We start from the raw sequence: 16,379 nt of genomic DNA on the forward strand, positions 1-16,379 counted from the left end.
GATATTTCAAATGCTAAAATTTTTAGAACAAATGAATAGTACTGTTCCAAATTTTGAATGGTATGGAAGGAATGCTAATTTTTTTTTTCCATTTTTTTTCCTACCTTTTTTACAAATTTGTTTCTCTCTCCCGATTGGGTCTCTTCCTCTCTCACTTTATTCATCTCTTTCATCAGTGCCTGCTTCCTCTCTCATTGCCGCCAACCTTACAAATTACCGATCTCGCTGACGTTCTTTTGCCGTCGTCTAGATCTCAGTCTCTGTTCTCTCGACGCTGTCTAGATCTTGCTGCCATTCTCTCCCTTTCGACTCTCTCTCTCTCTCTCTCTCTCTCTCTCTTAAATGAACTTGCAACCTATCGACGCTGCCTCTATCTAGCTGCCTCGCCCCTCGTCGATCTGAGTGTCTGGTTGGTGGGTGGTTTTTTGTTTTTCCTCTGGTTGTGGTGAGTTTCAGGTGGTGATGGTGTTGTCTTTTTTTTCCTTTTGTTCCTTCGGTGGTGGTGGGCTTATTTAATTTCCTTCGGTGGTGGTGGTTTTTTGTGTGCAATTGTGGTTGGTTTTTTAAATGATTTTTGTGGTAAATTTGGTTGGATTTGGGTTGTGATCACGGTGGCTGGTGGTTATGGGAGGTGGTTATGGGTAGTTTTGGTGGTCGGAGGCTGGTGGATATTGGGTTTGTGTTGTATTGGAAAATAAATTTTTAAATTGGCTGAATATATTATTTTAATACATTGAATGTCAAAATAGAAGATGTGATGTAGTATGTATTATAAAATGGTGTGTTAAAATAAATAAAGTAACTTTTGACGTGTGAAACTAGCATTTGGGTTAAAATGGCTGATGCTAATGCTCTTAATCTGTTTGCCAACATGTGAAAACTGAGCAGTAAAATAACTTTTACTATTTAAAAAAAATGCAGAAAACACCTTCTACATCCCGTGAGCCAAAGTGCATATATTTTTACAACTTGCTATAATAAGGTCCAAAAATAAATCATACTAAAGCAATCTTTAAAACTTACAAGTCTTATTTTATTCCAAGTTTCTAATTTCTCTATTTGACTCTCACCTCTTCTCTCTACCAGATAAAAAGCAAGACTCTCTTTCTTGGTGGTGTCATCACATTGGTGGTGCTTCCACAATTTGGGTTCGAGGTTTGTGATGTTGGTGGTTGGGCTGGGTCAGAGGTGGTGCGATTAATTTCGGTTTGCAATGGTGGCTTTGACATAGGTTGTTGTTGGGTTGGGGGTGGGCTTTGGGTTTGAGTCACAACGTTTAATTTTGGATTTGGTTTTTATTTATTTATCTTACTTCAGTTGGGTTAGATCAGAGGAGGAGTGGTTGATTTGGGTTTGTAGTAGTGGCTCCGTCATAGGTTGTTGCTAGGTTGGAGTAAGGTTTGGATTGCAGCAGTTGATTTTAGATTTGGTTGATTTTGCTGGTGGTCAATTTTGGTTGATTTGGCTTGTTGTGTGGTGGTGGTTTTAGATTTGGTGTTTGGGTTGTGGTGGTTTCAAATTTATATTTATAGTTGATATTACCGTTTGGGTTTAGTTGCTACTCTTCGTGTGGGTAAAATATATGATGGAATGCAAAATAAAAACGTGAATATATAACTTAAGATATTATTTTTTTAAGTAAAAATATAAAATGGATATGGAAAATGTTAAAGAATGCCCTAAACTCGCATTTGGGAGGAGGGAATGGAAATGAATGAAGAAAATAATTTTAGAATATTTTTCTATTCTCTTGTTTGGGACTTTTAATGGAAGGAATGGAAAGTCAATTCTATTGTTTGGAAGTTTAAGTGGGAGGGAATGAAATTGGTAGGAGGGAGCACTCATTTCTCTTTGTTCCCTTAAAACCTCAAATTTTTATTCTCCAATTGTGAAGAATTGGAGGGAATGAAATTAGATTTAATGAATTTTTTGCTAACTTCCAAAATACCTCTATATATTTAGCCATTTACTTTAAAATAGGGATCTAATAGTAATATTGTCATAAAATGATTTTATTCATTTTTCTCTATGTTACTCTCAAGCAAGATTACTTAGGTGCCATTCATTTGCATTCCTTTATTTTAAAACATCTAAACAAGGTTACTTAATTTCATTCCATTAATTTCTTTTCCATACCTTTCTCTAAGTTAAATACATTCCATTTTATTCTATTCCATTCTGTACTATTCAATTCCATTCCATTCTTTTATGATTATTTAATTTCATTCTATTCCCTTCTCTTGGTTTAAGAACTATTTCTAGAAATATTTTATGGAAAAATGATAAAGAAATTAATTTTGTTGACAACTTTTTATATTTCTCATAAAAGTGATGTCACTCAAAACATATCCGTTATGATTTATTAATAATTGCTCTAAGTGCACCATTAAAATGAGCTAATAAATAAAAGTGTTTCAGGTGCGCAAGATGCATATTTCTTAATCATATATAAAAATATTACGTGGTGGGTAACGTGGTTAGAGTGTTACAAGACTTTTTTTTATCAATAAAAAAATAGATAAAAGAGAGACCTGAGATAGCGTCTTACGCTTCAAAAGTGGTACAAGATTTTGGAGCCACATTCACGTACTTCCATATCCCATACAAATTGAACACTCTTCCATATGAGCTTAAATCACACGCTACGCGCTTATATATATATTTTTTGAGAAACCACCCATAGAAACAAGGGATCCGGATTCTCTCTATTTTCCTTTGAAATAGAGAGGGTCCAGTTCACGGCTGAGATTGATTTAAAATCAATCTATGGCCTAAAATCAGACATGCCATTTAAAATGCACTTAAGAGAGCAATGGGACAAACTTAGGCTGAGATTGATTTAAAATCAATCTATGGCCTAAAATCAGACATGCCATTTAAAATGCACTTAAGAGAGCAATGGGACAAACTTAATGTTAGTTTTCAACGTTTCTTCTGTCCTTCTCACTTTCTCTATCTCTCTCGACAAAAATCCATGGCTCCTCTCTCTCAGTTTTTCCCTCACTCTCCCTAGCGCTCCACTCTCTCGACTCCGACTGCGCCTCCACCAGTCTTTCCACCTCCACGCTTGCTCTTTGCCTTTCCCTCAACCCCGTGGTCACTGCTTCCCGCATACCCAACTCAAACCCATAAGCAAAAACAAGGAAAAAATAGTAAACAATAACTCACCAGCTGAGATCCCGACCCCACACACTCGCACCCTTTTTAAACCCGGATTAGAGAGAGAGTAAGGGTTGGGGTTTGGAGATAATTGGGTAAGAGAGAAGTTGATGCTCAATCTCCATGGCTACAGCTTGCAGCCACCGTGTTCTGCTCCACCAATTCTGACGGTGGTTCTGGTAAAGTTCCTCTATCTCTCTCTTTGATTTTTCCTTCTTTTAATTTTCTCAACAAAAATATAATTTTTTTTTTAAATTTTTTGTATTGTATTAGGATTTCATTTTCTTTTGATAAAGAAATTGAATTCCCTGTTGTACTTGGGAAGAAAATAATGTGGAATTTGTGTTATTCAATACAGATTGTGTTCAAGTGAAAAGACAACAAATAAACAGAATATGTACGTATACTAAAGTAAATTTGAGATTTAATGTAAGAATGAATTTATCTTAGCATTTAAATGGTTATATTTTGAATCGTATTTCATGAAAGTAGGTATAAAGATTTGGATTAGTTGCATGGCATGAGGTTTGGAAGAGTTTTCCTTTGGGTATTTCTGATGAAGGTTTCAATTTTGGTTAATGGGTCTGTCTTACTATTGCTTTGGTTAATTTTAATTTGGGTTTTCAATTATAGTTGTTGGGTTTGTGTTATTTTGAGGTTTGGAAGAGTTTTCCAATGGTTATTCTGATTTGGGTGTCAATTGTTCAAAGGAAAATTAATAGCAGATGGACATTGATTTCTCTGTTCACCTTGATGAAGCTGGGTGCTAATTATTTTTTCAATGTCTGATGTTTGTCTTTGGTGTTTGATTGATAGTTCAAATCTGAAATTTGAAATTGGTAAGGCTAAAGATTCTTAGTACAACAATCATATACTAATCTTAGAGAATCAAATACAAATATCTTGATTTGCATATTTTGAAAGTTGCTAGATTGATATTAGCAATACTTGAAGATTTTTTAATGGCTAGTGAATTTTTTTGGTTTATTTGTCATATCTTTTAAGATTGCTCTGGTCATTAACATTGTAGCTTGATTTTTAAATGTGGTATCTATTGAATCTATAACTTCTCATTATTGCAGGAAAATAATGACAATTGGGTTAGCATGATTAGATTTGTTCTTTTTTTACTCGACGTTTCAGTTGAAGCATGTTCTCAAGTAAAATCTTCATTACCATGTCACAAGATGCAAGGTTACTCTTGTCTGTTTTTTGTCCAGATTTTCTATAGAAGAAGGTGTTTACTTGCCTTTTCCCTTTACTGCTTGCTTCTTAGAAGACATGGTAGTTTAACCATTTCAAACGGCAGAGAGGCAGTTGGTGTTAGGTTGAATAGGCAGTAGGACTTAAGCTGTTGAATATATTCAAATTATTTTGTACAATTGCAAGTTATTTAAAAATTGCACAGCTTTAGTTTTAGGCCTTTGCTCTCACAGCTTTAGTTTTAGGCCTCTATTCTCCAAGCTAAAAGCCTTTAGTTTTAGGCCTTTACTCTCCTAGCTTTAGTTTTAGGCCTCTTATACCCCAAATAAAACAAAAAGCTAGCCCACTTACATTTAAATACTCAAAATCCAAATACAAAAACAATAAAATTTCACTTTCTCCCTCTCAAAAACCCACCCACGGAATCCCTATTCTCTTTACTTCATTTTATTTATTTATTTTTTTATACACTTTCACTTCCCACTGGTATCGCCTACCAGCCCCAAAACTCAACATCAGTCCTCTAGTCCGAAAAAAAAAATTCCTAACCAATTTTTTCTTTCTTCTTGCTTTCTAAAACAAATCACTTAGCATATTTTATTGTCAAATTTCAGGATTTGGAACTTGGTGACTGCCTGGTGAGTTTTCTTCTCTTATTTAAGCATTAGACCTTCATCTCTTTAGACTCTTTTTACTGCTCAGCTCAGCCCTCCTCTCAAACTCAGTCCTCACGATCCAAAAAAAAAACTGACCATTAATTTCTTTCTTCTTGCTTTTGGGGTGTAGCCAACGGGTAAGTTTTCAGTTTCCGCTTCATCTCTTTTTAGTGTTTTTTTTTTTTTTTTTTTTCTCTCAACTATCTACATTTAAATATTTACAAGCTCTTTAATTTTTCATAGATTTTTAGAGAAATATAGGGTTGAAGGCATGGGCATGGGGAGGTTGTTTGTGATGAGTCTTGAAGGGAAGATAAAGTTTGCACTTTGTGAAGATAAAGTTTCTTAGGTAATTTTTTTTTTTTGATTTATTAACTATTTTTGATTAGTTAGATATCATGTGACAGTGGGTGTTGTTAAATTGTTTGGTTTATATTGTGTACTTGTGTGTTTAATTTTTGCTTTTGTTTGAGGGGTTATTCTTAATTAAAAAAAAATTAAAATACAGGAAAATTTGAATAATAGGAATAATGATGGGTTGACTGTTTAAACTATAGTGGAAATTTTATTTTTTTCTTGAGTATGAATAACATCCACATAATTATGTAAAAATTTCTAATTAAGATTTTATTTTTTAAGTTCTTTGTAGGTTAATTTTTGAGTCATATTCTTAAAGCTAAAAGAATTATTAGCAAATGAAAAACAGTTGATGCATTCTTAAAGAAAAAGGATGATAGCAATTCAAAATTTAGGACACCTGTGGCTGTAGAAACAAATGTGGCTGTAGAAATAAATGTTGATACTTCAATGCCTGATGAACACCCCTTCAAATGTTCAAGAATTCAATCTAAAGAGATAGATCGTGATCCAGGATCACATAAACAAATAAGAAGGTCCAACCGGCTTATCTCAAAGAAGGTCCATATCAACCTAAATATATAGACTATCCATACAATGATGATAATCATTGTCATCAAAAATCGGCCCTCCCATGTAAAAAATCCTGGCTACGCCCCTGTACACGCCATAGGACTAAACTATAGAAATAAATACTCTCTCTAAGTCCAAAACTTGGACTTTGTTTCCCCCTACTTTTGGAGGAAGTATACCCGTAACGAGTGTATGCTTCCTCCTCACAAGCTGGTGGGACTAACAGCTGGTGGGTTCCACTAGTTGTGAGAGGAAAGAAACATAGACTTGTAACGTGTATTTTCTCATACTTTTGAAACAATAGTATCTCTCAATCTTTATATTATTCAAATCGTAATTCAATTTCTCTATTTTCTTTAAATAATTCATACTTTTAATTCTGATTCTAAATTTTGATTCCTTGATTTTTTTTTAGTAATATAACTAGGGGTGTTTATGGTGCAGTGCAGTTTTGGGCTATTTTTAGCACCGCACTTTGCGGTGCAGTTTAGCTAAAACCATAACTAAACCCCACCTCATTTTTGCGGTTATATGTGCGGTGTAGTGTGGTTTAAATTTTAGCCAAAACTATAACCGCACCACACTTCATTTTTGTGTTCACATGTGCGGTGCGGTGTATAAGATGTGGTTTGAACTTTTTAAAGTTGGTATATTTTTCAAATTATGGGTTTTTACTACCCAGCTCAAAACTAATTTTTCCCTTTATTTTTGGCCAAGTTTTAAACTATTGAGCTAGTTTTTCTTTATTTTGGGTTGGCTTTCCTAGTCAACACTTGTTAGGGTTATCAAACTTTTATTTTTATTTTATTTTATTTTAAAACTAGAGTTATTAAACTATTAATAATATATTTAATATTAAAAATAAATAAATATATTAATATATAGAGATGGTGTGGTGCGATGTGGTTTGTGCAGTTTTCTTATTATAAAACTGCAAAATCACACTAAACCATACGGTGCGATGCATTATTACGAGCGGTGCGGTGTAGTTATGCTATTTTGCAGTGGTTTTGGTGTAGTTTTTGCAGTTTGTGCAGTTTGTACGGTTTGGTGAACACCTATAACTATTCAAGATTTTGGCACTTCCCTTCTAATGGCTGCTTTCAAAGCCAATGCGAATAAAAATACCAATCTATTGGCTTTACAAAGCCTTGACTTAAATTTCAAAAAAGTACTCACAAGAAATAGTGGAATGAAAATTTTATTAGAGTACTTCAAACTCACAAACAAAGAGATTAGGCTATTGCCTTGAGAGCTCACTACAACTTTTTCTCTCACACACTTTACATCATGAATCTATCCCCTTTTATAGGGTGAAGTTAGAAGAACTGTCATTATTGTAATAACTTTTTGTTTTATAATTAGATAATTCTAGAATGTGAAAGACTCAAAGACACAAATGTTATGAAATGGCAAAAGACACAAACAGTTATGGAAAATCAAAAGACTCAAACTGTTATGAAATATCAAAAAACACATTTTGGTTTACCACTTCCAACACAATCCCAATAATTCCTTTGAGGTTTGTATTTCTCGTTATTTTAAGGTTTAGCAGCCTGTGCCTTTTATTTTTTATTTTTTATTTATTTTTTGTAATGAATAAAATAAGAAATCAAGCTTAGTAGACCGAATATCTGAATCTTGTGCTTAATTGTGTATGAAATTATTTTCTTTCAAAAATTTGAACTTATTTAAAAAATAAAAATAAAATTTTTGAAGTGAAAAACATTTTTTTAATTATTATTATTATTTCAATATCTGTGAATTAATGCACTGCTTTTGAACTGACTTTTTGATTTAGCAAAATTCATAGTGGCTTTTGGGACTATTTAGTATAAAGCAAGGTTTTCCAAGTCTTAAGTTTTGGATCTATTTATAGCCACTATGTTATTATTATTTTCAATACTCAGATTAGTTTATTATGTTGGCTGAACGTATAAAATATATAGCTCACTGGCTGTGGATAGTTGCGAAAAATTGAATTATACAAATATTACTGCTGCTTTTTTTTATTTTTTATTTTTATAATTTAATAGTTAATGGGGGGAGGAAAATTGAACTCAAGGAGTTGTCATGTCAGTTGCTTAACTGGCACAAATATTTTTTTGACAGAAAGAGATAGAATTTTATTGAAACAATAGTATTGTGTTACATCACATCTTTTGGACGTTGGCTAGACACGTATAGCCAATCCAATCAACTACCCAGCATGGGCATGTGTGTAATCTTAGTTTACAAACATACATTTAGCTACCATAGTTTGTACTTCTGTATTGACAAAGTCTCTGGTATTTGGTATTCCTGCAATAGTGACAACGCTCCTTGCAAGATGTCCGCATGTGCTGGTAGGGAGTATATCGGAGCACGCATGCCATACAAAATTTCGGACTTTGGGAGGAATATTTAACTTCCATATACGGTTCCACAATCTTCTGTCCTTATGGGCCAAAGAGTTCTCCACCTACTCTTGTTGTTTCAGCCTTATAGCAACTCAACAGGTTGTTTTCATTGAGAATGCATCCTTCTTATTTTCCTTCCAGAGTAGCTTGTCTTGATTTTCTGTTTCGGTGAGGTTAATGAACTGGATATCTATAACAGTGGTAGGCATGAACGTGTTAAGTAGTACCTGTGTATGCCACTGCCTAGTGGCTGCGTTGAATAGGTCACTCACCCTCAATTTCTTGTTTGCTTCAGGCCTGCGTTTGTGGGGGGGGGGGGGGGTGTGATAGCCATCTGTGGTCATCTATTTTTATACTTCTCCCATCGCCTACCTTCCACACTGTCGCTACCCGAATTAATTCCCTTGCCTCCAGTAAGCTCCGCCACACATAGGTCAGATTGTGTCCCAAAGCAGCCTCCATAAATGAACTATTAGGGAAGTACCTTGCCTTGTACTTCCTGAAAAACAGTGAGTGGGTATCTTGTGTCAACCTCCATGCTTGTTTGGCTAGCATAGCGAGATTAATGCATGAATGTCTCTAAACACCATTCCTCCTCTATCCTTTGGTTTACATAATTTCTCACATTTTATCCAGTGAATTTTCTTCTCATTTTTTTGTTTGGCCCCACCAATATTTGGCTAGCACGACATTAATATTATCGCAAATCTTTTTTAGGATTTTGAATATGCTTATGGAGTAAGTTGAGATTGCTTGTGCTACTGTCTTGATTAGCACCTCCCTACCCGCCTTTGATATGCATTTTTCTTTCCATCCCATCCCTCTTTTTGTTACCCTCTCTTGTACCTCCCTAAATGTGCTCACCTTGGATTTGCCTTCCACCATTGGTAGTCCTAGGTACTGCTCACAATTGGTCATGATTTGTGCCCCCAACATGTTTTGAATGGTGAGCTTTACTTGTTGCTTAGTATTAGGGCTGAAAAATAGAGTGGTTTTTTGTCTGTTAATTGCTTGGCTTGATGCTCTCTCATACAATGCCAGTATATCAAGCAGACTTCGGCATTCACTTCTTGTTGCCTCACAAAATAATAAGCTATCATCGGCAAACAACAAGTGTGAGATCTTGACCCCACCATTGCATGACATCGCTCCTTTCAAGTGTTGGTTCTCCATGGCTCGACGAATAATAGAGGATAGACCTTCTGCACATAGTAAGAATAGGTAGGGAGATAATGGATCTCCTTGCTTGATCCCACAGGTTGGAGTGATAAAACCTTTGGCTTCTCCATTAATGAGGGTCGAGTAGAATGTTGTGCACACTATTTCCATGGCTAGGTTAACCCATTGATCAGGGAGGTCAATCTTCAGCATTATTCTTTGAAGGAGTCCCCATTCCACTCTATCATATGCCTTGTTGATGGCTAGCTTCACTGCCATGTGACCCTTCTTCTCTCTTTTCTTGTTTCTCATACGATAGAGTAATTTAAAAGCAACCGTCGTATTATCTGTTATGAGTCTATTAGGCACAAAAGTACTTTGTGAGTCAGATATTACATTAGGTAGTATTGATTTTATCCAGTTCACTAAAACTTTTGATATTATTCTTGATACAACATTACTCAAACTAATAGGACGATACTTTGTAATAAATGCTAGTTGATTTTTTTTTGGGAATAAGAACAATATGTGCATAATTCATTTTTCTTAAGTATATCCTTGAGTGTAACACAGATAATACAACAGCAGTAACATCATGCCCAACAATATGCTAGAATTTTTTAAAGAAGAAAGGTAACATACCATCGGGTCCTGGTTCTTTGGAAGGGTGCATTTGGAAAAGAGCAGTCTTTACTTCTTCCTCTGAATGGTCAAGGATTGGGCCATTTCCTCCGTCACCCTTCGGTCCACTGCTTCCATCACCTCCTCCACATCCATGGAATTGGTGGATGTATATAGTTGCTTGTAGTACTCCTTCGCTCTATTGGCTATTTGATCCTCCTTGGTTTGCGACACTCCAAATCTATCATACAACCCCTCAATATTGTTCTTCCTTCTTCTTTGGCTCGCCCTTTGGCGAAAGAATTTCGTATTTTTATCTCCCGCCGGTAACCATATGGAGTGCGATTGTTGTCTCCAAAATACTTCTTCATGGTGTAGAATTTCATTGATCTCTTTTTTCACCTTATGTATCCTCTCAATATTCGGCCCATACCCTGACTCCATCAAATCTATCAATTCTCCTTGTCTTGCATCCAACCAATTTCTAGCATTGCCAAAGGTGACTCGGCTCCATGCCACAAGGTTCATTCTGCATCTCTTTATTTTCTCAAAAAGGCAATACATGGGGCTGCCTTAGAGTTGTGTTTGATTCCAAGAATCCGAATTATTCTCTCATAATCTGTATGGGTTACCCATTTCTCTTCAAATCGTTGGATTTTGTGTCTTCGTTTCTTTGGTTAGGTAGGTGGATCCATGTCCATCAGAATAGGATCATAGTCTGAATAGGATGTTGGAATTTGTCTCACTTTAGTTCTTGGGTACATCTCCCTCCACTTTGATGTTGCAACAACCCTGTCTAAGCTTTCCTCAACAAAGGCTGCTCCCCGTCTCCCGTTCCTCCATGTAAAGTGATAACCATTAAACCCCAAATCAACTAGTCCACGGTGAAGGAGAGTTTGTCGGAATTTCATCATTGCTCCCATAGGTCTAAGGTTGCCACCATTCTTTTCATTAGAGGACAAGATTTCATTGAAGTCCCCTAAACAGACCCACAAGAGAGATGCTCGTGCATGTAGGTGTCTTATGAGTCCCTATGTTTCACTTTCCTTTCTTCCTCTAGGTGCCCGTATATCCCTATTAGTCTCCACATTGAATCATTTGTGTGAACTCTCACACCAATATGGTTGGGTGAGTAAGTTTGTGTTTCTATGGTTACGTCTTCTTCTTTCCAAAGTAATGCTAATCCTCCCCTATGGCTCTCACATGACACAACAAGCATAGCAGAGAATCCCAATTCTGATTTAATCGGCTCCATCTCGCGGACCTCTAATTTTGTTTCCATGAGAAACAAAATTGTGGGAACTTGTTTCCTTACTACTTCAGTAAGGACTTCAACTACACAGCGGTTCCTAAGCCCCCAGTAGTTCTAACTTAGTGTGATCATTGCAATCGGCGAGGCTGAGCATCAGCCTCCACCATTGATAAATCTGTTTGTATGTTGTTCTCTCCGAGTTTAATCCGCTTTACTTCTTCCTTCCCATGGTTAGTGCTTTCATTTTGTCTCTTCTTCCCTACCGTGGGTGAGCTTGGTTGTGGGGGTTCGGTTTCATCAATGGCCGAGGGATGGGTGGGTTTCTTTTTTGTGTTTTTTGTTTTTGGGCCTTTAGTGGGTCACATGGGAGTGTGTTTAGGGCTTAGAGGTGTGTTTGTGTAGAGCCATAGCTTAGTGGGACCGAGAATAATTCAGGTTCGTGATTCTTGTTGGTCATTAGTGTGGGTTTTGAATTCGGTGTAACTGATTTTGTCTTAATGGTGTTGTCTAGCTATGATACTTTAGTTGAAATGTTATGGGCTTTTAATGTGTCCATTTCAGGTTGTGGACGTGTAACTGGCGTGGATGTAACTGGGGTGTTATGAGTATTGTGGGGCATTAAATGCTTCTCCGCAGATTTCGGGTTGGGCTTCTCCGGATTTTGTCTCGCCGGTTTTTCCAAATTGAGCTTCTCGGTTTCAGGTTACACCTGTGGGGCGGTTCAGTTTCGGCATGCTTGAGACTGTCTTCCACCTGCTTCCACCATGCTGCCCCTAGTTCCGGCTTTGAGCCACTCTCCATACGGCTTTTCACCATTCGCTAAATTCACAGGTAGCTTGCACTCTTTTTGGTCATGCCCAATGCAGCCACAATTGAAGCACCAGCCATAAATTGCTCTTACCGAAAGGCCACTTTGGTTGTCTCTCCTCCCGGGCTGATCACCGGACCTCCTCACCTTAGTGGTTTGTTCAACGGACTTCGTAACAAAAAAGAGATGAAGAAAGCCAAGAACTTATGAATGCAAAGAGAGAATGTTTGAGAGAGAAGATTAGAAACTTTCTCTTGATATTGTAATAATGATGAATCTGTACATGATCTAAGTATATATACAGCTCTATACCTAAAACCCCAAAACAGAATTTTAACAAACTAACTAGAGGATAAGGAAATCAGTTATAACACGTGGGAAGGTTAGTTACAGCACGTGAGATACAATTTGAATAAAATTAACAGCTAAACTACATGCCCTTTATCAACTAATCTAAATAACCTTGCAGCTCGTTTGTGTCATTTAGTTCTTCTTTTCTTCCTTCTTATTCTTTGAACCTTTCTTCTTCACTCCTTTCTTCTTCACTGCTAACTGATACTCCCCCTCAAGATGAGACTCAGAACTATGTATGTTCAATACACTCATCTTGGAAATTAAGAACTTCAATTGTTGGCTGCATAATGCTTTGGTGAACAGGTCTGCTACCTGTGTATGTGTGGGAGTAAAAAATAAACGAATCACCTTCTCTCGCACCTTGTCTCTAACCAAGTGACAATCTACTTCTATATGTTTTGTACGCTCGTGGAAGACAGGATTCTCACCAATGTGGATTGCTGCTTAATTATCATAGAAGAGCAGACCAGGTTGTGGATGATCAACTTCCAAATCTTTTAACAAAGCTAACAGCCAAGTCATTTCACAAACTGTCAAGGCCATTGCCCTATACTCAGCTTCAGCTGATGATCTGGAAACTATGGATTGTTTCTTAGATTTCCATGAAACCAATGAGTCTCCCAAGAATACACAAAAACCAGTAGTGGATCTTCTGGTATCTACACAGGAAGCCCAATCTGCATCTGTGTAGGCCTTCAAATGTAGATCAGACTTTGATGACAGAAGAATGCCTTGACCAGGAGATCCTTTGATGTACTGTAATATCTTGTAGGCCGCATCAAGATGTGGTTTTCTAGGCTTAGCCATGAATTGGCTTAGTTTATGGACTGAATATGTGATATCTGGCCTTGTTATTGTCAGATATAGTAACCTTCCAACTAATCTTCTATAAACTCCAGGATCATCCAATAAATCACCTTGATACTTACTTAGTTTCAAGTTTTGCTCCATTGGTACTTTGCGGGGTTTACAACCTTCCATACCAACATCCTTAAGAACCCCTAATGCATACTTCCTTTGGCATAATGAAATTCCCTTTTCTGATCTAGCAACCTCAAGACCTAGAAAGTATTTCAAATTACCAAGGTCTTTTAACTTGAACTCAAGATTCAAAGAAGTTTTAAGGTCTTCCACTGCTTGAACATCATTGCTTGTAATGAGAATGTCATCAACATAAACAAGCAATGCTATGAAGGTCTGATTAATCTTCTTGGTGAATAAAGAATAATCAGATTTTGATTGCTTGAAACCATGTTTTAAAATGGTTGTAGAGAACTTGGAATACCACTGCCTTGATGCTTGCTTGAGACCATATAAAGACTTATGAAGCTTGCAAACTAGGTTCTCCCCCTTGCTGTGAAAACCTTGAGGCAATTGCATATAGACCTCTTCATGGAGAGTACGTGAGTTTAGCAACTGGAGAAAAAGTATCAGTGAAGTCCAAACCAGCTTGCTGAGTAAAACCCCTGGCTACAAGCCTAGCTTTGTATCTGTCCAAAGAGCCATCAGCATTATACTTCACCCTATAAACCCATTTACACCCAATAGCCCTTTTGTGAGGAGGTAAAGGTGTAATAGTCCAGGTTTGATTTGCTTCCAAAGTAGCAATTTCAGATGCCATAGCATCCTGCCAGTTAGAATCCTTGACTACCTCATGGTAATATGTAGGCTCAGGTATGGTAGAGATTAGAAAACAAAAATGTGCATAAGAGGGGGATAGTTTGGAGGAGTTAAGATAAGTGGACAAAGGGTATTGAGTACCTGACTTGTTGGTAGAAGAAGAAGGAGCAGGTTCATTACTGACAATTGTGCTGCACTTAAAATCAGTCAGGTATGCAGGTGGTTTAGACACTCTGGAAGACTTCCTCAAATGAACAGATGGTGTAGTGATGGAAGGAATAATGGGTGGAACATTGGTAGAAGAAAGGATAGGTAATTATGCAGAAATGGTATCTGCAGAAGTAGCAAGAGGTAAATCTGCAGAATTGGGAACATGTAAATCTGCAGAATTGGGAACAGGTGAAGCTGCAGAAGATGGGATAGAAGTATTGGAATCACAAGGAATAGCATTATGGTTAGGAAAATCAAACATAGAAGTAGTAGGATGAGACACTGAAGGGAAGAGATGAGGTAAAGGAATGCTGGTGTGAGGAGATGAGGAATGAGAAGAGGAAACAAAAGGAAAAACAGTTTCAAGAAAATGAACATCTCTGGAAACAAAAATCCTTTTGGTAGTTAAGTCAAGCAACTTATAACCCTTAACACCAAACGGGTAACCAAGAAAAACACAAGATGAAGATCTAGGATCAAATTTTAATCTGTTATGAGTAAGAGTTGAGGCAAAACAAAGGCAGCCAAAAACCTTTAAATGAGCAAAGGAAGGAGGTTTGCCATAGAGTTTTTCAAAAGGAGTTTTCTGGTTCAGTATTTTGGAAAGTAACCTATTGATGATATGGACAGCAGTCAACACACATTCACTCCAATAGGATATAGGAACATTAGATTGAAATTTCAATGCCCTTGCAATGCTCAAAATGTGTTGGTGCTTCCTCTCCACAACTGAGTTTTGTTGTGGCGTGGCAACACATGTATGTTGATGAATGATGCCCTTGTTGGCATAAAATTCTTTTAAGAAAAATTCAGGGCCATTGTCAGTTCTAATGATCTTAATATTGGCATGAAATTGTGTATTTATCATGTTATAAAATGAGATCAATAAAGGTCTAGTTTCAGCCTTGGATTTCATAAGGTAAACCCAAGTGGATCTTGTGGCATCATCCACAATGGTAAGGAAGTACTTGAAGCCATCATGAGTGAATTTAGCAAATGGTCCCCAAATATCACAGTGAATCAAATCAAAAGCATTATTTGAAATGTGATTAGAAGATGGGAAAGGAATTCTTTTCTGTTTGGCAATTGGACAAAGAATACAATTCTTATTGTTGTGAAAAGTTTGTACATCAGAGATGAGATTATGCAAAGCATGAAATTTATTATCTGAGGTATGTCCTAACCTCATATGCCAAAGATAAGACTTGGTAATAGTAGGAATGAACATAGACTCAGAAACAGAATTGACAAAAGATTTAAAAACAGACTCAAGAGTTGAAGAAGCTGTTGAAACAGATTTGCTAGTTGGAGCAGTATGCAGTAGATACAAATTGTCATGTAATTCACCCATTCCAATCGTCTTCCAACAAGTAAGGTCCTGGATAAAGCATAAATTTGATAGAAAAACCAAGCAACATGGAAGAGTTTTGGTTAATTTGCTGACATAGATTAGATTGAAATTGAAAGAGGGAACACACAGCACATTTTCAAGTTTCAAAGTTGCAGTGACTTGAATTGTACCAATGTGTGTAACAGTGACTCTTTCACCATTTGGCAATTGAACAAAAGTAGATATAGAACTAGTGACATGTGTAAACAAAGATAGGGAATGAACTATGTGATCTGTGGCTCCAGTGTCAATGATCCAGACATCATTACCATAGGCAGCCTTATTGATAGGATTAATAGCAAAAACTGAATGATGCAAATCTGAGGAAACAAAATCAAACCAAGCATTACACACATTACCTGAAAGAGCAGAATTAGCTGAGTGTAAGGCATCATTGGTACCACCAGATGTGGATGCATGAGAACTGAGCATTGAGATCAATTGTTGATACTGCTCTGAAGTGAAAGGGAATGAATTGACCTGTGGAATATCAGCACTACCTTGATCTCCTTCAACCAAGACTTGATTTGCCATAGCCACTTTGCCTCTCTGCTTGTAACCAGGAGGAAATCCCACTAACTTGTAGCATTTCTCCATAACATGGCCAAGCTTCCCACAG

General features: G+C 36.7%; 1 protein-coding gene and 1 long non-coding RNA gene across 3 annotated transcripts; one reads left to right on the forward strand and one right to left on the reverse strand.

Annotated features, from left to right (window-relative positions):
• The first annotated feature begins 2,621 nt into the window (after nucleotides 1–2,621).
• Nucleotides 2,622–5,132, forward strand: LOC111985822 (uncharacterized). Of its 2 annotated transcripts, XR_010630123.1 has the most exons (3): nucleotides 2,698–3,338; nucleotides 4,242–4,396; nucleotides 4,977–5,132. It is a non-coding gene; the product is annotated as an uncharacterized LOC111985822 (long non-coding RNA). The 2 variants fall into 2 exon arrangements; XR_010630122.1 differs by lacking the exon at nucleotides 4,977–5,132 and having other exon boundaries at nucleotides 2,622–3,338; nucleotides 4,242–4,722.
• Nucleotides 5,133–12,984: 7,852 nt separating this feature from the next.
• Nucleotides 12,985–13,920, reverse strand: LOC111985808 (uncharacterized mitochondrial protein AtMg00810). The gene has a single exon (XM_024017465.1). It carries the CDS (start codon nucleotides 13,918–13,920, stop codon nucleotides 12,985–12,987), a length of 936 nt encoding a protein of 311 aa, XP_023873233.1.
• Nucleotides 13,921–16,379: the final 2,459 nt, after the last annotated feature.

The sequence above is a fragment of the Quercus suber genome, unplaced genomic scaffold (genome assembly GCF_002906115.3).
Source record: "Quercus suber isolate HL8 unplaced genomic scaffold, Cork oak 2.0 scaffold_135, whole genome shotgun sequence".
NCBI classification, from domain to species: Eukaryota; Viridiplantae; Streptophyta; class Magnoliopsida; order Fagales; family Fagaceae; genus Quercus; species Quercus suber.

Excerpts from the sequence above, each read along its gene's own strand:
- LOC111985808 (XM_024017465.1), bottom strand. The coding sequence starts at position 13,920 with ATGCAATTGCCTCAAGGTTTTCACAGCAAGGGGGAGAACCTAGTTTGC.